The 20,578-nt window shown below is 40.2% G+C and overlaps 11 protein-coding genes and 2 non-coding genes across 13 annotated transcripts; 6 read left to right on the forward strand and 7 right to left on the reverse strand.

The window, feature by feature from the left end:
• Positions 1–37: 37 nt before the first annotated feature.
• Positions 38–871, reverse strand: COQ11 (ubiquinone biosynthesis protein COQ11; the record flags this gene model as incomplete). The annotated part of the gene is made up of 1 exon (XM_018366854.1): positions 38–871. One exon carries the CDS (start codon positions 869–871, stop codon positions 38–40), a length of 834 nt encoding a protein of 277 aa, XP_018220693.1.
• Positions 872–1,207: 336 nt separating this feature from the next.
• On the reverse strand, positions 1,208–2,353 carry GCD7 (translation initiation factor eIF2B subunit beta; the record flags this gene model as incomplete). Its single annotated transcript, XM_018366855.1, has 1 exon — positions 1,208–2,353. One exon carries the CDS (start codon positions 2,351–2,353, stop codon positions 1,208–1,210), a length of 1,146 nt encoding a protein of 381 aa, XP_018220694.1.
• Positions 2,354–2,667: 314 nt separating this feature from the next.
• Positions 2,668–3,249, reverse strand: SEC72 (Sec63 complex subunit SEC72; the record flags this gene model as incomplete). The annotated part of the gene is made up of 1 exon (XM_018366856.1): positions 2,668–3,249. One exon carries the CDS (start codon positions 3,247–3,249, stop codon positions 2,668–2,670), a length of 582 nt encoding a protein of 193 aa, XP_018220695.1.
• A 376-nt stretch (positions 3,250–3,625) lies between these two features.
• On the reverse strand, positions 3,626–4,285 carry GSP1 (Ran GTPase GSP1; the record flags this gene model as incomplete). Its single annotated transcript, XM_018366857.1, has 1 exon — positions 3,626–4,285. One exon carries the CDS (start codon positions 4,283–4,285, stop codon positions 3,626–3,628), a length of 660 nt encoding a protein of 219 aa, XP_018220696.1.
• Positions 4,286–4,876: 591 nt separating this feature from the next.
• Positions 4,877–5,251, reverse strand: ATP14 (F1F0 ATP synthase subunit h; the record flags this gene model as incomplete). Its single annotated transcript, XM_018366858.1, has 1 exon — positions 4,877–5,251. The coding sequence occupies one exon, from the start codon at positions 5,249–5,251 to the stop codon at positions 4,877–4,879; it is 375 nt and encodes a 124-aa protein (XP_018220697.1).
• Positions 5,252–6,938: 1,687 nt separating this feature from the next.
• Positions 6,939–7,331, forward strand: DI49_3802 (uncharacterized protein; the record flags this gene model as incomplete). The annotated part of the gene is made up of 1 exon (XM_018366859.1): positions 6,939–7,331. The coding sequence occupies one exon, from the start codon at positions 6,939–6,941 to the stop codon at positions 7,329–7,331; it is 393 nt and encodes a 130-aa protein (XP_018220698.1).
• Positions 7,332–7,561: 230 nt separating this feature from the next.
• On the reverse strand, positions 7,562–8,257 carry YHC1 (Yhc1p; the record flags this gene model as incomplete). The annotated part of the gene is made up of 1 exon (XM_018366860.1): positions 7,562–8,257. One exon carries the CDS (start codon positions 8,255–8,257, stop codon positions 7,562–7,564), a length of 696 nt encoding a protein of 231 aa, XP_018220699.1.
• Positions 8,258–8,879: 622 nt separating this feature from the next.
• ECM38 (gamma-glutamyltransferase) lies at positions 8,880–10,862 on the forward strand (the record flags this gene model as incomplete). The annotated part of the gene is made up of 1 exon (XM_018366861.1): positions 8,880–10,862. The coding sequence occupies one exon, from the start codon at positions 8,880–8,882 to the stop codon at positions 10,860–10,862; it is 1,983 nt and encodes a 660-aa protein (XP_018220700.1).
• Positions 10,863–13,594: 2,732 nt separating this feature from the next.
• HRI1 (Hri1p) lies at positions 13,595–14,332 on the forward strand (the record flags this gene model as incomplete). The annotated part of the gene is made up of 1 exon (XM_018366862.1): positions 13,595–14,332. The coding sequence occupies one exon, from the start codon at positions 13,595–13,597 to the stop codon at positions 14,330–14,332; it is 738 nt and encodes a 245-aa protein (XP_018220701.1).
• A 567-nt stretch (positions 14,333–14,899) lies between these two features.
• Positions 14,900–15,000, forward strand: DI49_3806. Its single transcript is given in 2 exon segments — positions 14,900–14,938; positions 14,956–15,000. It is a non-coding gene; the product is annotated as a tRNA-Leu (tRNA).
• Positions 15,001–15,361: 361 nt separating this feature from the next.
• On the forward strand, positions 15,362–16,696 carry MET17 (bifunctional cysteine synthase/O-acetylhomoserine aminocarboxypropyltransferase MET17; the record flags this gene model as incomplete). The annotated part of the gene is made up of 1 exon (XM_018366863.1): positions 15,362–16,696. One exon carries the CDS (start codon positions 15,362–15,364, stop codon positions 16,694–16,696), a length of 1,335 nt encoding a protein of 444 aa, XP_018220702.1.
• Positions 16,697–17,786: 1,090 nt separating this feature from the next.
• DI49_3808 lies at positions 17,787–17,860 on the forward strand. Its single transcript has one exon. It is a non-coding gene; the product is annotated as a tRNA-Ile (tRNA).
• A 314-nt stretch (positions 17,861–18,174) lies between these two features.
• Positions 18,175–20,511, reverse strand: ACO1 (aconitate hydratase ACO1; the record flags this gene model as incomplete). The annotated part of the gene is made up of 1 exon (XM_018366864.1): positions 18,175–20,511. The coding sequence occupies one exon, from the start codon at positions 20,509–20,511 to the stop codon at positions 18,175–18,177; it is 2,337 nt and encodes a 778-aa protein (XP_018220703.1).
• Positions 20,512–20,578: the final 67 nt, after the last annotated feature.

Here is a 20,578-nt window from a genome sequence, read left to right on the forward strand (position 1 = left end):
AATAGAAAAGAAAACAGAAAAATAATAATCGTCTTCTTCATGTTTTGAGTATTTCCTCAAGTGTTACTATTCCTGTGAAGTTTGGATCTTCAACTTTTGTCAAGATGGAATGGCTTACCTGTTGAGTAGATACCGTTGGCCTTATTAGGTCATTCATAAATTTTAGTTTGTTCTGTAACAAAAATCTGTTACCACAGTAAAGGAGCTCAAGAGCGCTGTGAATGAAAGATCTCGGTCCAATTGCGTTTCTATGCTCATCAAACATGAAACCAGGCCTCATAATGATAGGTCTAAAATACTCGTGCAGTCTTTCTATTTCAATTTCAGCCTCCCTCTTTGAATTGATATAACCACTGGGTATGATCGGAAACCCCTTATCTGCAGAAATATATGTAAACGATCTTTCGTCTACTTTCGCCTGCTCCTTCTTGCCTCTTTTTATAATTGCCTGCTTAAAAGTATCTGCCAAAATAATGGCACTTTGCTTATTCATCATTTCATAAGTAAAGTAGGGACTGCTTTTTCGTAAAGGATTTGGTCCTGCACCAAGAGAGAAAAGACTCGATTTTGAATTATTTGTGGGGCTTTTCGAAAGAGTTTTCTTATAGCTCTCGTTTTCCAAAAGAATCCCCAAACTATGAACCACGTTTGCGGCATCTTTCAGTAACGAATGGTAAGAGTCTGGTTTAAAAATATCAGCCGCAGTCCATTGAACTTCCTGAATCCATTGTTTCTCATTTAATTCAGTACTGTGGGGAGCTTTGCCGGACCTAGATACAGAAACAACTTGATAGCCTGCAATCACCGCATTTTGACAAATTCTCTTCCCTAAGAACCCATTTCCCCCAAAAACTACAAACTTTGGTGCCATTGCTTGTTTATGGCTACGCTAATCAATCGGTCTCTTCTAGAGTTTGTAGTTCCCCTTATTTCTTATTGAGTTTTTTTTCTTTCTGTTTTTGTTTTTCATCACCAGGCAAAATAAAGTAGATGACAATAATTATTAACTCAATTTAATCAAAGTGTTGACATCTTTGCAGGAAGAAAATGCATAGTTAAAAAGTGATCCTTATATATTAGTCTTTTTTATTGGGCTCAAACTACGAGATTATTTTAATTATGTATTTATAATTATTAGTGAAACAAACTTGTTGGATCTATAAGATTTTCTTTTTCTTCTCATGAACAATATGTGAAAGACCTAGAGTTATACCTTCTTTTTATCTAAGTGCACATCAATTTGCTTATAATTATCCCATGCAATACGATATATGAAACTTGGATTAAACCCACCGACGTTTGTTATGTAGATATCAATGTTTTCAGGTGGGACATAATCGGTAATTTGATTAACAGCATCTAATCTTTTTCTTGGGTCCATTCTAGGTAATATACGCTGAGACCCACCGAATTCGACAAACTTCTCCACATCGAATGGGTATAAGGGAGATAGTTTATATAGACCAGCAACAGCGAAGACAGGGGTTCTGAATTCACGAGCACATTCACAAACAGATGAAACACCTGAATTTGATGAGATGGTACCACCGTTGACAAAGACGGCTTTAGTACCAATGATAACCTTACCAACACGAGACATTAGCGCAAAAACTGCTGAATCGGGAACTACCAGGGTTTCTATGTTATGTTGTGCTAATTTTTTGGCAAACTCATGCGCATTTTTTGTATTGTTAGGAAAGCCTTCCGTGACTAGCACTGTAAACGTTCTATTGCTACGTTCGCGAGCAGTGATTAAAAACTTTAGCACGGTTTTTGAATCAGGCGTTGGGGTTAATAAAATTTCATGGTCGTGAATCAGGTCGATAGCGATTTGTTGGATACCTTCGTCAATGTTTTTGATTTCATCTATAAGATCTTTGATACCCTGGATGGCCACTTGACGGTAGTCAGTTTTGGTTTTCATGGTAGAACTACTGGAACTATTTTTCCTATTTTGATGGGGTTGCTCGGGTTTCTGTAGTAGATTAAACATGGAGGAAATTAAAGGCTCGGCAACAGATGTAGAGGTAACCGTTGTATTCATGGTGTCTTCCTCCACTTCATCTCTTAAAACAGCCAGTATTCTTCTGATGACATTACCACAACTAAAAGCAGTGGGATGAGCCTTCTCTAACCTATTGCCCAAATCTCTGATTTGTTCAATAAGCTCGTTGACATGGTTCCAACGAGCTGCTGAGATAAATCTCATCAACAGCTGTAAAGTTTCTAAGGCAATGGCATATGAACCTTGTACTTGTCTTCTTTTCAACTTAGCAACAAAGGTGTCAATAGTGATATTCAAATCAGATGTTGCCGCATTTGGATGTGCTGAAGAGAATGCTTGAGAGGACATCTTAAACAGGGCAAGAGTTGAAAATCCAATGTGCCGTAGTTATCGTTACCGGATGAGCTGGTGGGTAGCTAATTTTGATTTTGAAGGTTTTTTTTATGTCCATTTTTTTTTTCCATGATGCTGAAAAAAAATCGCTGCGATGGGACAGGAAGTAAAGTACTCCATACTTGGGTAAGCGGGAGGAGGCCTTTGTAAAGGATACGTCGCTAATCTGTGAGTTAATAGGCTTGCTATGTATTTTGAATCTATCTAAAATTTCCTGCTATACAGTCATTACGTAGCTTAGATACAGCCGGGAAGACCTCACACGCTTCTTACTCGCCGTTATATTCGGCTAAATTTCTTGCTGTTTCTATTAGAAGGGCTCTAAGTTTCATATCGTCGGGAACAAATGCCAAGCCTCTTTCTAAAGTGGCTCTAGCTTCTTCCCACTGTCCTAATTTCAACAGACAGTCCGCTTTCCTCACAAAGACGTCTGGTTGGATGAGCCCCGTACCGAGTAAAAAGTCTAGATCTTGCAATGCCTCTAAATACTTTCCGAGCACCAAAGACAAATCTATTTTGCTACGAAGCATGAAGTGCAACTCTGGTAGCTGAATAGCAAAGGCTTCCCAAGGCGCTCTTTTCCTTTGTGCCATTTCGATTGCTAAGGAAACATTTTTCAAAGCCTCGTTCAGTTTCTTCTGTTGTAGATTTTTCATACCGCTTTCAAACAAACCTTTGATCATTTTACTTAGAGCTTCATTTGGTTGTGGAGTAAAATTTGGGTTTGTTTCACCTATTAATGATGTAGTGAGGACATTTATTTGATCGATATTGGTTTCGGTGGATTGTGTGACATCGGCGCCACTTGCACTTATCTGTTTGCTGTTTGTGTTGTATTCAAGGGTAACCATAGTTGAATGAGCTTGCAGTGGTATGCTTTCTGCTGGGTTTACGAAGCATATGCCTTATTGTTCTTTGCCTGTTGGTTTTTACGTTGAAGGTTCACATTAAATTCCTACGTGTGCTCTAGCACCCGTCTGAAACGATGCGTATACGATCTGAAAAAAAACTGCTAAATACGCACAACCATTATATAGATAGATACATTCCAATTACAGGTTATATATTTAGATCTCCGTACTATGAAGGCCAAAGCACCAGTTTGTTTGTTTGGTTTATTCAATTATAAATTTTCAAAATCGCATGGATCTTATGGAATTTCTATATTGAGATGAATGTAAATATGTATACAGTTAAGGGAAAAAAAAAGTGATAGTGGCTCTTCCCTTATAAATCAGCATCATCTTCATCAGGCAATGGCAAGGCGGTGGCTTGTTCCATTTCTTGTTGGTATTGTTGCATCAATTGTTCGTCGACTTGGACCTCTGGTGGGGCCAAAGCTGGAGAAGCAACAAACTCTAATTGTGGGTTACCAGCCAATTTTCTGGCCAACCATAAGAAAGGCTTTTCAAAGTTGTAGTTAGATTTGGCGGAAATGTCGTAGTATTGCAAGTTCTTCTTTCTGTGGAAAGTGATGGTCTTGGCCTTGACCTTTCTTTCTTTGACATCGACCTTGTTACCACACAAGACGATTGGAATGTTTTCACAGACACGGACCAAATCTCTGTGCCAGTTAGGAACATTCTTGTAAGTAATTCTGGAGGTGACATCGAACATAATGATGGCACATTGAGCATTGATGTAGTAACCGTCTCTTAGACCACCGAACTTTTCTTGGCCAGCAGTGTCCCAGACGTCGAATTTAATTTCACCGAAATTGGTGTAGAAGGACAAAGGATGCACTTCAACACCGATGGTGGCAATGTACTTCTTTTCGAATTCACCAGTCAAATGTCTCTTGACGAAAGTGGTCTTACCAGTACCACCATCACCGACAAGGACTAGTTTAAAGGTTGGGACTTCACCGTTAGCAGCTGGGGCAGACATTTGCAAATAAATGAGTGTGCTTGTTATTCCTTTAGTGCTGGACTTTAAGTGATCAACGGAAAAAATGTTGAAAGAGCAATCCTCTCTGTTTAAAAACGAAACAAAACAAACTAAAAGGTGAGGAAAAGTTGATCATACACATCAAATTTTTCAAAATCTTCGCCAGAGAAAAAAGAAACGAAAATTTTTTTTCCATCTTGGTGGGATGAGCATTCGTGTATCATGATGTTATTCTTAGGGGCGGCTGGCTACATTACGTCTTATGTGAAACGAATCACCAACGTAGCTAAGAGTAACTGAGGGGCTCGTATTTAATCGTATGTAGAAGATAAAATAGAGTAAAGTAAAAGAATAGTAGTAATAGGAAAGGTAAAGATATGTCTATGTACAATTGTATTTTGCTTTAAAAAAAAAACTTGCGTTTTCTATTGATTACAAAGAGTGCGTAGTATATTTTGATTGTATTGGATCCGAATATAAAAAAGATGTGAGGTTGGGCAGGAAAAAATGATGATTTCCATTCGATTCAGTCGTTCAGTTGTTTTTATGCTCTTCGATAAAGAGGATGCGATGAGAGACTCGATGAGAAACTCAATGGCTTTCTTTTGCTTCCTCGACGTCGTCCAAGACCAACCAGTCCTCTTCAATTGGTTCGGCTTCGCCCTCCACAGAGCTCTTGGTGTCGTTGGCGGTTTCTACGTTTTGATCGGCGTATGCCTTTAGGGCGTCTGGGCCTTGAAGTTCCAATTCTGGTAAGGTTGGCTTCTTTGGTGGGCTCCAAGGCTTGACGTTACCCTCGGCATCTTGCAAAGAGCTGGGAGCCAGCTTAGTTTCCTTCAGTTCCCTCAAGTACAAGTCCTGTATGACGTTGTAGGATACTCTTGTGGTCGTCAAAGTTCTATTACACAATCTCAATGGTAATCTCGAAGCATTGAGCACTATTCTTCTGGAAGCGGCGGGGAACATTATTGCTGTGTGTGTTTTATTCGATGTGACAGGGTATTCGAGCTGAAGATCGAAGTATAAGCTGGTTTCCGATCCAGTATAGTATCCCTTTCTTATACAGTAGGTTCATATGTATTTTTTTTCCTCTTTAATTTATTGGAATGGCAAAGAAGTCGGGTAAAGAGCCACAGGGTTTTTTTTTCTGATGCGTAATTGGTTCGTACAGGGTGATAAAAGAGGGCCCTCCAAGTAGAGTGCACAGCGCACTTGCCTTGCAAGGCAGTATCAGCCACAGCAGAGCTTGCCGGAATGGCAGTCGTAAGCTTGATTTATTTATTCTTTATAAATATAGGCGCTAGGAAAACTCGTGCAGAATCTATTCGGCGCACTGGGAGCACCCTACAATATTGCAAGAGGCACTTGGACCTTACGTACCGGGAACAATGAATTGCCTCGGTTTCTTCTTCCCTCTTTTTTTTCCCCGGCTCAGAACAAGATGGTTTGTTGAAAGATCGGCAATATGCCTTTGATCTCTTGTTTTTTATCTTTTTTTTTGCAATGTCTAGAGCCGCCGAGGCCTGAAACGAGGGCCGTCTCCCGTTTCTTGGCTTTCTTCTTTCTGGGTGCTAGAAAGACTCGTACTGTATCGGCGGCTTGCATGCCACATCGTCATCAGGCAAATAATTAATGCCCAATCGGCTTACAAATGGCACATCGAAAAGCACTATTAACCCTTTGCGGTAATGAAAACAATCGTCTGGTACGACACCCGCTGCGGCAAATTACCTTTCCTCAAAAACCTCACTTTGATATAATGACGCGTAAACGAAAAAAAAAAAAGCGGAAGCCGGAAAATGTAGGTCTTCAAACGAGCTTTTTTTCCACTATAGAGCCGTTGCCATAGCTGACGTGACAAAGGCGCCCTTGTGACTAACCATTGCATACGCCCACTACTGCGTGCCACCAAAAAAAAAAGAGAGGGTGTATAGTGCTGGCTAACACTAATGCTAATGTTAACTGAAATCCGGCCCGATCTTTATAATGCGTACTCCTCCTTTCCAACTTACTGCCTAAAGCACCCGCGACGGCAGATCAAAACCATTCTCCGGCGCTATAGCTGCAGGGCTCGCCGACTCGACACTCTTCAGACTATACTGCCAAACCAGAGCCGCAGGCGGTTCCCGAGAAACGGGCCGTAAAATGGAGTAACAATAGCTCACCGCGCGCTTTCTTTTGGGTCGTCCGGAGAAACGTGCGAAAAAGAGCGCACACGCATTGCATTTGCGGCTTAAAGAAAACACCGGCCGTTCTCCGACCGCCGGAAAGAGTAAAGAGATGAGTTTTGCGAGATCGAAAACCAAAACAAAAAGGGAAGAAAAAAAGGAAATTCTTGAGAGAAGGGAAAAGGGTTACGTCTGCAAAGAGATTGCGCAGTACCTGGCCGCATTACTAATGAGCTACAAAGTCATAGGCACTCATTCGGCCGCGGCAACTATTAAAAAAAAGTCGTATAAGATCCTTGCGTAATCATATATATTAGGGTATTCTTTCTATGCCTGGGCCAAGAGTTCTTTTTGAAAAATTATCTTTTTCTCTGTTATCTGGCAGTAATAGCATAAACACACATATACAAGCACGCACGCACGCACAAGTAACAGTATACTCTTTTTGCATTATAGAATAAGTACGATAAAACATAGTAAAAAAAATGGTTGAAGGTGATTTTGTTAATGAACAAACAAACGTTGTCTCGCTAAGCTCAAACTTCCTGTGCGCTGAGCGTCACGGCGCCAAAGCCAGTATAGGGGACGAAATATTAAAGCTGCTGCTAAAGATCCTAAACTCGGACGAAACCGTCGCTCAAGGTGTGCATACGCATGTTGCGGGGTCTCCAGATCTATCAGACTTCGGTTTCGAAAATGAACAACTGGAAAATGTACTCGCCGTACTCATAATATCGTTTATTATTGTTGTTGTCGGGGTGTTGTTACTGGGGTTGATTGGAATGATATTCATATCCTTCCGCTCAACCAGTAGTAGTGACAAGCAGCTGCAATGCGACGACGAGGAAAAGCAAGTGCTTGCTGGAAACCAGCCCTAATGTCTAATATCTAGTCTCCAATTCTCATGATCGTAATGATAGCGCACAACCAATAATTGCATACTGTACATCCTCTCTTTTCAATTCAACTAATTTTTTCCATTTAATCCTCTTTATTTTTTGTTCTTCACCTTCACCATGCCGTATTAATTCTTCGTTGAATTTCTCTCTGTTATATTTTTGACGAAAAAAACTTACATAATAATATTTAATAATCTATTCTAATAAAACTAATTTCCATAACGCCTCCTTTTAAACCCGTTGGAACTCGCCGGTTTCCGTAGGCCATCTGGGTGGATCCGTTTCTTTGATTCCTTAATCGTGGTTTGTAGGATGTCCGTACTGTAAAAAATAGAAGTCTTTGGAATGGTGTTGTTCCACTGTGACAATATCTTCGGAGGCTCTAATTTCGCTTGACTGGTTAGTCTAGGGAACGGATTGCTCTCGCATGTTTCGTCCCTAGATCTCGAAGTTTGCTTGACGGTGTGTTGCGCAGATCTTTCGTTGGCCCTTTGAGGTAATTTGCTGGCCTTGACTAAATCTCCTATATCAAAGCGGTTAGCGTCTATGAACACCTTGGAGTAGCCCGGAGAACCGTTGTATAACGACTGCAGTGTGTWGATCKMGGTKKKYGCCRKWTCMTTWWRRWTCATCTTCTTCCCGTGCATATTTCGCCTTTTCTCCTTATTGGGCAAGCACGTAACCTTTAGTTTTTCCCTTGCACTTGATTCTTCCCTTTCTTTGCTACCCCTTTTCCCTTTGTGGCGCCTTTTATGATCATGCTTGCCAGAAATGTCTCTTGCCTTGTTTCTATAATAGTCCGCTGTTACTCGAAGATGATTTTTACCCACCAGGTGCGATTTACGAACACTTAGCGTATCGTGAGTCAGATATGAATGACAATACTCACAATAGTACCTTGTCATTGTTCCTTTCCTTTCTTCGTGGAGTCCTGGCTCAGTTGCACCTTATGATTGCTCATTAGTTGCTCGCTTTGTAGTTTTTACAATATAATATTTTTTGTTATTTAAGTGTCTTACCCGCTTGATATGTGGAGGAATGCTGTGGTTAACAATAAATCAAACCTTGTATGCCTGTGCAGCGATTACGAAACCTTCCTCATAGGCAAATTACTGCAAGCTGAAAAATTCGAAGTAGAACAGAATGGCTTAATTGTATCTTTTCCTTATCAAAAACTCCAAAACCATATCACTCAGCGTTTGTCCCTGATACTCCGCAAAAGAAAAGACTTGCCGCTTCGAGTATTTTAGTGCCGGATTTTTGTCCGCTTATCAATTTCCTTTAAAAGGATATAAGAATTTGAATCCAACTGATCGATAGCAGATCTACATATACATATAAAGACACATTAGGCGCTTTGGATATTACTCTCTCGTTCTTCACAAAAGTACTTCCAGTCCCGGTATTAGCATAGCTGCTTTAACATAGCGTATTTTCCATAGCAACCTTAGCCCAGAAAAAAAAAAGATAATTAGTCAGCCACGTAAAGAAGATAAAACAGAAACAGAACAATAAAAAGCCACAGTCATGCCGTCTTGTAGTACAAGAAATTCCGCGGCTCCAAGTATCAAGTTTATACCACGCGTTCTCACGCTGCTAGCAATATGCACGTTGGTGTTTGGTCTGCCTTCAAAAATGATATCATTTGCCTCCCAAGAATCTCTACACAGAATAAACAGTCTTCTTCGAAGCCCTGCTAATCGGGAGGTCGATAAATTCGGAACATTTTTGAACCCAAACAAAGGCGAAGATGGCAAGGATAAAGATCACCACAACATTGATATCGATCCCTTGCTTCGAAGCCCCTCTTTAACGCCAGATCATCAACTCCTAAAGATTGGTTTACACGGCGCCATAAGTTCTGATTTAGAGATCTGTAGCAACTTGACCATAAACGAAGTCTTGTTGAAATTCCCCGGCTCCAACGCTGCAGATGCTGCAGTGACGCAGGCTCTTTGTAAAGGCATGGTAAACTTCTTTAATAGTGGCATTGGTGGTGGTGGTTATGTGGTGTTTTCTGGTAAAAGCGATGACGACCATTTGTCTATTGATTTTAGAGAAAAGGCACCTGCGGGCTCGCATAAACACATGTTTGAAAACTGTTCATTGTGCTCAAAGATAGGAGGTCTAGCAGTAGGTGTTCCAGGAGAACTTATGGGTTTATACCGTCTATATGAAGAAAGAGGTAGTGGCCAAGTCGGATGGTATGACTTAATTGAACCAGTGGCGAAATTAGGAAGCGGGGGTTGGCAGATAGATGAAGTCCTCGGTGCCAGTTTACGGCTATATGAGGACGTTTTCTTAACATTGAAGGAGGATTGGTCATTTGTACTGAACTCTACCCAAAACGGCGTTTTGAAAAAAGGCGATTGGATCAAGAGACCAATGCTAGCGAACATGTTAATGGAACTGGCCCATAATGGTTCTGTAACGCCATTTTATGATCCCAACCACTGGATTGCTAAATCGATGGTTAGTACGATAGAGAAATACAACGGAATAATGAACTTGGATGATGTTGCATCATATGACGTTCACGTTACAAAACCACTGTCCACGCAAATCCGGAAGGGTGTAAACTATATTCCTGACAACGACATGACCGTACTAACAAGTAGTGGTTCGAGCTCTGGTGCAGCACTACTTTCAGCATTAAAGATAATGGATAATTTCCATAACCAAGAAGGTGGCGATTATGTCGAAGAAAACACCTATCAATTGCTTGAAAGCATGAAATGGATGGCCAGTGCACGGAGCAGGCTGGGAGATTATGAAGGGGAAACGCTGCCCAAACATATCAAAGAGGTGTTGGACCCGGAATGGGCTCTCAAAGCTGTGGAAAGCATCAGGAGCAACTCCCTAGACGGCAAGTTCAAGACGTTGGAGAACTGGACACTTTACGATCCAGCATACGAGATCAATAACCCACACGGAACCGCACACTTCAGTATAGTGGACTCTCAGGGCAATGCTGTTTCGCTGACGACGACAGTCAATCTGTTGTTTGGCTCCTTAGTACATGACCCTAAAACTGGGGTCATTTTCAACAACGAAATGGACGATTTTGCTCAGTTTAACACTTCCAACAGTTTTGAACTAGCACCCTCCATATACAATTTCCCGGAACCGGGGAAGAGGCCCTTATCCTCTACGGCACCCACCATTGTTCTATCGGAACTGGGTATCCCAGATCTCGTGGTGGGCGCCTCCGGTGGTTCAAGAATCACTACGAGTGTTTTACAGGCCATTGTAAGGACCTACTGGTACAAAATGCCTATACTAGAAACAGTGGCGTACCCACGCATGCATCATCAACTGCTGCCGGACCACGTCGAGGTGGAAAGCTTCCCCATGGTGGGCAAATCTACTCTACGTACTTTGAAAGAGATGGGGTATACGATGAAAGAAGTCTTCCCCAAGAGTGTTGTCAACGCAATCCGAAACGTTAGGGGAGAGTGGCATGCAGTGAGCGATTATTGGAGGAAAAGAGGAATCTCCTCCGTATACTAAGGTGCAAAAATAGAAGGAAGTAAAAATAGTTAAAAAAAAAGAAAATAAAAAAAAGAAATACGTAGACCGTGATTCCAAAATATATAAATAAACAATCAATATTTACTTTTCGTTAACGAAGGGCTGCCGGCCTTTAAAAGAAGCTAAAAAAAGCCGGATCATACGGGCCTTTGCCTCTTCCAGCAACAAAACTTCCCTACTTGATTCTGAAACGCGTCTTTGCTGCGATGCTAGCTTTACGTACTTATGCTCGAGATAAATATCCGATGGCTTGTATGTTTCTTTTTATGTAGTCCTGGCGCACTATATGTCCGTACGAACAGAACCCAGACGCGCCTCCCTAGCATCTTTCAACGCGGTGCACACCCGATCCCAGACAGGCCTGTACAAGCATGCACCTGCCCGCGTCGCCGCAGCGCCGCAGCGCCCAGAACGCGTCGCAGAGCTGGATCCCAGTGGCTTGCTCGAGATGCTAAAAAAAACCTGCTGGGCTCCTTTGTAAACTTTGTAAGGAAACGCCTTCACGGTCTTAGCGTGAACCATGCACATGTGCGTATCAATTAGTACAGTAATCAAGTTCAGCTTGCCATCCCCATATCTTCATATGAGTAGCTGCCAAGGAACGGCACTTGAAACAGAAAAGGCATGGTTTGTTTGAGATGTATATAAGTTGAACGGTAAATTTGCAAAGATGGAATCATCTTTCTTACGTGATATTCCGTTACTATTAGTGTTTATTTTTTTATAGTCATTGTTTATTTTAGTTAAAAATACAAAAAAGTACTGAAAAGTAAAAATCGCAAAGGCCTGAAATCCAAACAACACGTGCCTTCTCTTTTTTTTTGTTTTTTTCTTTTAGTCGTCCTATCCAACTAAAAATGCTTTCGCTAAAAACATTACTATACACACTATTGACTGTGTCATCAGTCATTGCCAATCCAGTCCCTGCAAGAGACCCTTCTTCCATCCAGTTCGTTCATGAAGAAAATAAAAAAAGATTTTACGATTATGACAACGGTGCGCTTGGAGAGCCTATCCGTGGTGTCAATATCGGTGGTTGGTTAGTCCTCGAGCCTTACATCACACCATCCTTGTTCGAAGCCTTCCGTACTAATGATAACAACGACGACGGCATTCCTGTCGATGAGTACCATTACTGTCAATCCTTAGGAAAGGACTTGGCTAAGAGCCGTTTAGAGAGCCATTGGTCTACTTTCTACCAAGAACAAGATTTTGCTAACATTGCCTCTCAAGGTTTCAACCTCGTCAGAATTCCTATCGGGTACTGGGCGTTCGAAACTTTAGACAACGACCCTTACGTCACTGGCATTCAAGAATCATACTTGGACCAAGCCATCGGCTGGGCTAGAAACAATAGTTTGAAAGTCTGGGTTGATTTGCATGGTGCTGCTGGTTCTCAAAACGGGTTCGATAATTCCGGTTTGAGAGATTCATATGAGTTTTTGGAAGACAGCAATTTGGCTGTCACCACAAGCGCCTTGAACTACATCTTGGAAAAATACTCTGCTGAAGAATACTTGGACACCGTTATCGGTATCGAATTGATCAATGAACCATTGGGTCCTGTCTTGGATATGGACAAAATGAAGAATAACTATTTGGCACCTGCTTACGATTACTTAAGAAACCACATCAAAAGTGATCAAATTATTATCATTCATGACGCATTCCAACAATTCAACTATTGGGATGACTTTATGACTGCAAACGATGGCTACTGGGGTGTCACTATCGACCACCACCATTATCAAGTTTTCGCTTCTGAACAATTAGAAAGATCTATGGAAGAACGTATTCAAGTAGCTTGTGAATGGGGAACTGGTGTGTTGGACGAAGCCCACTGGACCGTTTGCGGTGAATTCGCCGCTGCTATGACAGATTGTACCAAATGGTTGAACAGTGTTGGATTCGGTGCCAGATACGATGGTTCTTGGGTCAATGGTGACCAAACATCTTCCTACATTGGTTCTTGTGCCAACAACGACGATATTACTTCGTGGTCCGATGAAAGAAAAGAAAACACAAGACGTTATGTAGAAGCTCAATTAGACGCCTTTGAAATGAGAGGTGGTTGGATTATCTGGTGTTACAAGACGGAATCAAGTCTGGAATGGGATGTCCAAAGACTGATGTACAATGGTTTATTCCCTCAACCATTGACCGCCAGACAATATCCAAACCAGTGTAACACCACTTCTAACTAATTTGCATTAGCTTTCTCATCTGGTTGAATATTCTTACTTTGGTCTCCGTTAACAAAAATATTAGTTTTCGATACCCTCTTTTAGTTCATTATTTTCCATTGTTTCCTTTTACAAGGATCTCGCTTACTACGTTTTAGAAAGTGAAAACATTATTTTATACGGTACATTTATAGAATACAATAAAATAATCAAATATTATGTAACATAATCATCAAATTCTATAATACCATTGCTTTTCATATTGCTCTTTTCACAGATTTAGAAGAAGTCCAACAAGAAATTGAACCAGATTCTATGACACCATTTTTTTTTCTGCCACATCCAAACTCTTCCGATGGCATATCTTCCGTTCCGCTTTGTTTTTACGGAAGGTTTGGCAGTCGCCTGTTTGAAAATGACCCGAAAAGTATAAAACCGATCTTACGATCAAACTCACTGAAAATTAAAACGACGCAATTGAAAAGGGGTAGTCAAAAGAGAAAAAAATAGCAATTTGTAGAAAGCACAATGCCAGCATTATTCAAAAGACTTTTATTTCAAGTAGGCCCTCAACCTGGTGAAAGAACTTTCACTTTATCTTCTGTTTCCAATGACGGACATTACATCTCCTTGAGGCCTTTTGTCAAGCCAAAGGGTGACAGTGAATCGGCTTTTCCATTTGAATGGGCCTTTGCCGGTACTAATGAAACCGTCAAGGTCAAAAACCTGGGTGACGGTGTTGTTACCCAAGACTTCAACTTCTGGCTGGACACTAATGTGTATTTGAATGTTCCAAACACTCATCGTGGTGAAATCAACACTACTTGGAAAGATTGGGACTCCGGCTGTGTTGAAGAAACCGGCTCTGTTTATCCATTCGGTGCGGACAAAGAAAGCGTGTCATTCAGAGAATTGTGGCAACCAGTTGACCCATCRAGGGAAGATTTAGTGATTGTCTCCCCTAACAATGAGACGTTTTCATCGAATGCCAAATCAATCGTTCTCAAGGTCAACGATGAAGGCTACGACGGTTTAGTTATTATTGTTGGTAGATGGGTTCAGGGTTTCTTGTCCAAAAAAAACCAAAGTACCATTGACGGTTTGAATTTTATCAGATTACTAGAAAATGATTCTGGTAAATTTGAGTCTTTGTTGAGCTATGGTGAAGAAGCCAAGAAAATCCCACAAAGCTACGAAAATCTAAAGAAGGGCTCCACTATCACCTCTAACGGGTTAAACTGGGAGGTTATTGAGTATCACGTTTGATGAGATATTGAGAAGTGCTTGTTCTTCGTCCCACTGTTAATATGGGTGTTCTTCAAGATTTATAGATTTATATAACGAAAAGTATCCAGAAAATTATTTAATAAAAACATTTTGTGTTGGAATAGTTGTATTCAGACACTCATTCATTAATATGGGATAAAATCAGAAATCAGAATAATAGTAACAATACATTACTACTATTTATATACAGTGTTTCATCATGATACAAATCACCAAATCTAGTGATTAGTGAAGATAAGATTAAAGATCTATTAATTGATCAGGAATTAGTATATAAGCAGATGAGCTATAACTGATAACTCATTAATAATGCCTAAACTATATTTGAACCATTAGGTTTTATATAACCAATCAGCGTGTGTTTTATATAGCTCTCTTGTAATAATAAGAAAGAACTGCTTATTCTTAATTATTAAGACTTACTAAACTACTAATTATCAACATCTTGCACTACAAATTCTTCCTCCCTCGGCAGTTTCCCTTATTCGGGCAGCATAACAACATCTTCATGGTTACCACTCATTTCCCAAACAACCATCAAACAATGGGAGTTTGGCCGAGTGGTTTAAGGCGTCAGATTTAGGTGGATTTAACCTCTAAAATCTCTGATATTTTCGGATGCAAGGGTTCGAATCCCTTAGCTCTCATTATTTTTTTTCATTTTTTGGTTTTTGTTTTTTCCTCAAGTCACATGATCCCGGAACGAGTAAATGGCACGTGAGGCGGTCAGGGCTGCAGAACTGTGGTGGTCAGTTATGACTAAAAGTTAGTCCAATCACCACCATCACGAAAAACTGTGTAACGTAGTAAGCGGGAGAGTATAGGTGACACTGTATCCAAATGTGCACGTTCGAAGGAAAAATAAGATATATAAGGTTGAAGAGAAGTAACTAATAAGCAGGAACTCTTTCTTTTTATCTCTCTCTTGTTTATTTACATTTTTACTTTTCGAATATACAGATCCTCAGACAGATAGATATTATTCTACTAACCCCACACTCATAACCAATGCCATCTCATTTCGATACTGTTCAATTACACGCTGGTCAAGAGGACCCTAGTGACAATGCTCACAGAACAAGAGCTGTCCCAATTTACGCCACTAGTTCTTACGTCTTTGAAAACTCTAAGCATGGTTCTCAATTGTTTGGCCTAGAAGTGCCAGGTTACGTTTATTCTCGTTTCCAAAATCCTACCAGTAATGTTTTGGAGGAAAGAATCGCTGCTTTAGAAGGTGGTGCTGCTGCTTTAGCCGTTTCCTCTGGTCAGGCTGCCCAAACTCTTGCCATTCAAGGTTTGGCTCACACTGGTGACAACATTGTCTCCACTTCTTACTTATATGGTGGTACTTACAACCAATTCAAAATCTCATTCAAAAGATTCGGTATCGAAGCCAGATTTGTCGAAGGTGACAATCCAGAAGACTTCGAAAAGGTCTTCGATGAAAGAACCAAGGCTGTTTACTTGGAAACTATTGGTAATCCAAGTTATAATGTTCCAGATTTCGAAAAGATTGTTGCCATTGCTCACAAACATGGTATTCCAGTTGTTGTTGATAACACATTCGGTGCTGGTGGTTTCTTCTGTCAACCTATTAAGTACGGTGCTGATATTGTAACACACTCTGCTACCAAGTGGATTGGTGGTCACGGTACCACCATCGGTGGTATTATTGTTGACTCTGGTAAGTTCCCATGGAAGGACTACCCAGAAAAGTTCCCACAATTCTCTCAACCGGCCGAAGGCTACCACGGTACTATATACAACGAAGCCTACGGTAACTTGGCTTACATTGTTCATGTTAGAACTGAACTGTTAAGAGATTTGGGTCCCTTGATGAACCCATTTGCCTCTTTCCTACTACTACAAGGTGTCGAAACATTATCTTTGAGAGCTGAAAGACACGGTGAAAATGCCTTGAAGTTGGCCAAATGGTTGGAGCAATCTCCTTACGTATCCTGGGTATCCTACCCTGGTTTAGCATCTCATTCTCATCATGAAAACGCTAAAAAGTATCTATCAAACGGTTTCGGTGGTGTCTTATCCTTCGGTGTTAAGGACTTGCCAAACGCTGACAAGGAAACTGATCCATTCAAACTTTCCGGTGCCCAAGTTGTTGACGGTTTGAAGCTTGCTTCCAACTTGGCCAACGTTGGTGATGCCAAAACTTTAGTCATTGCTCCATACTTTACCACCCACAAGCAATTAAATGACAAGGAAAAGTTGGCTTCTGGTGTCACCAAGGACTTGATTCGTGTATCTGTTGGTATCGAATTCATTGATGATATTATTGCAGACTTCCAACAATCTCTTGAAACTGTTTTCGCTGGTCAAAAACCATAATTGTGCACAATAAGTTGTAAAACTATGTATAAAGCTACTTCTCTTCCATAAATATTATGCTTTTATAAAACGAACGTTATTGAAATGAATATCCTTTTTTCCTATTCTTATAGGTGATGGCTGTATTGCTTTGCATACGACTTGTCACGTCAAAACAAGGGTTTTAGTCAAGCAGTTTGTATATTTAAAATATCAATTCCTGCCCAGTAATTTAAAAAGACTGACTGGCCTTGGGAGAGCTTGATTAAGCGTGCCCTTTCACGTTTCATGTTGCCGGACTAAATGTACAGAAAATGTTTTGGAACACTACATATTGAATTGGCATGGCAGCACTTTTCACTGCAACCAAATTTTTGTATATTGCCTATTTTTTGTTTCTCAATAATACTATATACTCATGGAGTATGATCCTATTACCTTATCACCTTTGTATTTCAACATCCATTCAATTTGAAGATACTCTGAATCTCGATTTACTGTATTATATTTCTCTCAACACCGTATATAATAGTAATAGATGGACAATAGTTAAATCTTGTTCCAACAGCTAGGATACTATCATATACGGTGTTAAAAGATGACACAAACCACAAGACCAGTAAGTTAAGATTCAAAGTGTCGTCGAAATTAATGGAAGCTGAAGCGCAAGGATTGATATTGTAATAGGATCAATGAATGACAACATATAAAAAGAGGAACAGAATCATTTATAATATTATGCAAAATTACTGATTCCTTTTTGTGGATTCTTAAATCCACGAGGAGAATCTCTAGTATAATCTATATACATAATATTATAACATTAAGAAACAATGAAATCCCAAAGATCATTGTACAATTTAAATGGACACTACTAGCAATATAAATTAAAAACGAACTCTGTTGCACTAATAATAGAACGTGCGATTGAATTTTGTTCCAACGGCTATAACTGCTTTTTCTTATCTACTGCTACCTAATAAATCGCTAATTATTAACAGCAGTTGATTCCTGTTCCAACAGAATTAACCTAAAAAACAGTGAAAAAAAGTCTTGTGGATTGATAGTAAACTATATGTATGTCGATCATTCAAGTTTTCATAACAAGTTTGGTCTCTTGGCCCAGTTGGTTAAGGCACCGTGCTAATAACGCGGGGATCAGCGGTTCGATCCCGCTAGAGACCATTTTTTTGTATATTCTTTTCCTCTTTTTTTTCTCGCCTTTTATTTTTTTAAGATCTTATACTACAGACAGAAATTAAAATAGTAAAAGTTTTGCTTTTTTTCATGTATGTACAATAAGCATACTTAAATAAATAAATAAACAATAAAACAATCAATAAATAAATAATATACGATCATAAATTACGAGTAATACTTCATAGTGTTGACTTCTTCAGCCGAAAGTCATTAAATTTTAGGCAAAAAAGATAAACAAGGTACGGTGTACAGAAGACAAAATAAATAATAATTCTTTAGTAATCAAAGCAATGCTTCAATTAAATTTTCTTATCAGCCTTAATCTTGTTCAAAGCGGAACCATACTTAAACCATTCGATTTGTTCGTCGTTGAAAGTGTGGGTCAATTCAGAGTCCCATGGTTTTCCATTCTTTGGATGGACTCTCAAGGTTAAAGATTTACCTGGAGCCAAGTGAGCTAAACCTAAAATATCGACTCTGTCATCAGGGTTGATCTTGTCATAGTCAGCTGGGTTCTTGAAGTTTAATGGCAATAGACCTTGTTTCTTCAAGTTAGTTTCATGGATACGGGCAAAGGATTTTGTGATGATAGCAAAGCCACCCAAGAACCTTGGTTCCAATGCAGCATGTTCACGAGAAGAACCTTCACCAAGATTTTCGTCACCGATAACAACCCATTTAATACCCTGATCCCTGTAGTCTCTAGCAGTTTCTGGAACACCTTTGTATTCACCAGTGTATACATTTTTGACGCAATTAGCCTTGTGATTTTCAGCATTGATAGCCCCGATCATATAGTTGTTAGAAATGTTTTCTAAATGACCTCTGTATTTCAACCATGGACCAGCCATAGAGATATGATCGGTGGTGGTCTTACCCTCGGCCTTAATCAAGATTGGCATATCTTTAGCGTCTTTACCGTCCCAAGGCTTGAATGGAGTCAACAGCTGTAAACGATCTGAAGTTGGGGAAACTTTTACTTCGACAGTACTACGGTCGGGGGGTGGAGCTTGGTAAGTGTTTACACCGGCATCATAACCCCTTTGTGGTAAACCATCACCATGTGGTGGCTTTAGCATAAATTCATTACCGTCCTTGTCCTTTAATTTGTCGGTTAGCGGATTGAATCTCAAATCACCAGCAATGGCAAATGCAGTGACCAATTCTGGAGACGCAACAAAGGCATGGGTTTGTGGGTTACCATCGTTTCTAGAAGTGAAGTTTCTGTTGTAAGAGGAAACGATAGTATTTTTGTCACCCTTCTTGATATCTCTACGGTCCCATTGGCCGATACATGGACCACAGGCGTTTGCCAAGACAATACCACCAAATTCCTTGAAAGTTTCCAATTGACCATCACGTTCGATGGTAGCTCTAATTTGCTCTGAACCTGGAGTCACAGTGAAAATAGTCTTAGATTTCAAACCATGAGCAGCGGCGTCTTTGACGATGGATGCTGAACGGGACATATCTTCATAGGAAGAGTTAGTACATGAACCAATCAAACCAACTCTAACATCCAATGGCCAATCGTTAGCAACAGCAACGTCTTTCATCTTAGAGACTGGAGTAGCCAAATCTGGAGTAAATGGACCGTTAATGTATGGCTCCAAAGTGTTCAAGTCAATTTCAACGACTTCGTCATATTCAGCACCATGGTCAGCAGATAGTAGATCATTTTGGTATAGTGTAGCAAAGTCAGCGATCTTACCACGATTGGTGGCCTTCAAGTACTCGATCATGGACTTGTTGAATGGGAAAACAGAAGTAGTAGCACCAATTTCGGCACCCATATTACAAATAGTACCCATACCAGTAGCAGAGAAAGTGTCAACACCATCACCGAAATATTCGACAATCTTACCGGTACCACCTTTAACGGTAGTAATACCAGCCAATTTCAAAATGATATCCTTTGGAGAAGTCCAACCGTTCATCTTACCTGTTAACTTAACACCTAAGATCTTTGGGGCCTTCAATTCCCATGGACGACCAGCCATGACATCAACAGCATCAGCACCACCGACACCAATAGCCAATTGGCCCAAACCACCGGCATTAGGAGTGTGTGAGTCAGTACCGATAATCAAAGCACCTGGGAAAGCGTAGTTTTCCAAGACAATTTGATGAATAATACCAGAACCTGGCTTCCAGAAACCCATATTGTATTTCGCAGTAGCAGAAGCCAAAAAGTCGTAAACTTCCTTATTCAAATCTACGGCCCTCTTTAAATCTTTTTCACCACCAACTTGAGCTTGAATTAAATGATCACAATGAACAGTGACGGGCTTAGCAACCTCTGGTAAACCAGCTGACATAAATTGCAAAATGGCCATTTGAGCAGTAGCATCTTGACAAGCAACACGGTCCGGTCTTAACTTTAGATATGAAACACCTCTCAGAATTTCTTGGCCATGAGGATCGTCCAAATGACCGTATAAGATCTTTTCCGCATAGGTAAATGGTCTATTTAATCTTTTTCTTACAATGTCTAGCGTTTCCACATTTTGCTTGTAGTTGATGAAAGAATGATCTTCCAGTAAATTTTGGTTGACTTTTGACTCTCTCGTCAAATTCGAGACTGTCGCAAGACCACGAGTGATGGGTCTCTTGATGGCAGCACGTGCAGATAACATTGTTTATCTGTAGTAGTAATAGTAATGATTATTACTTTCGTTCCATTGAAACAAGAACTAAGAAAAG

The sequence above is a fragment of the Saccharomyces eubayanus genome, chromosome XII, assembly GCF_001298625.1.
Source record: "Saccharomyces eubayanus strain FM1318 chromosome XII, whole genome shotgun sequence".
NCBI lineage: Eukaryota > Fungi > Ascomycota > Saccharomycetes > Saccharomycetales > Saccharomycetaceae > Saccharomyces > Saccharomyces eubayanus.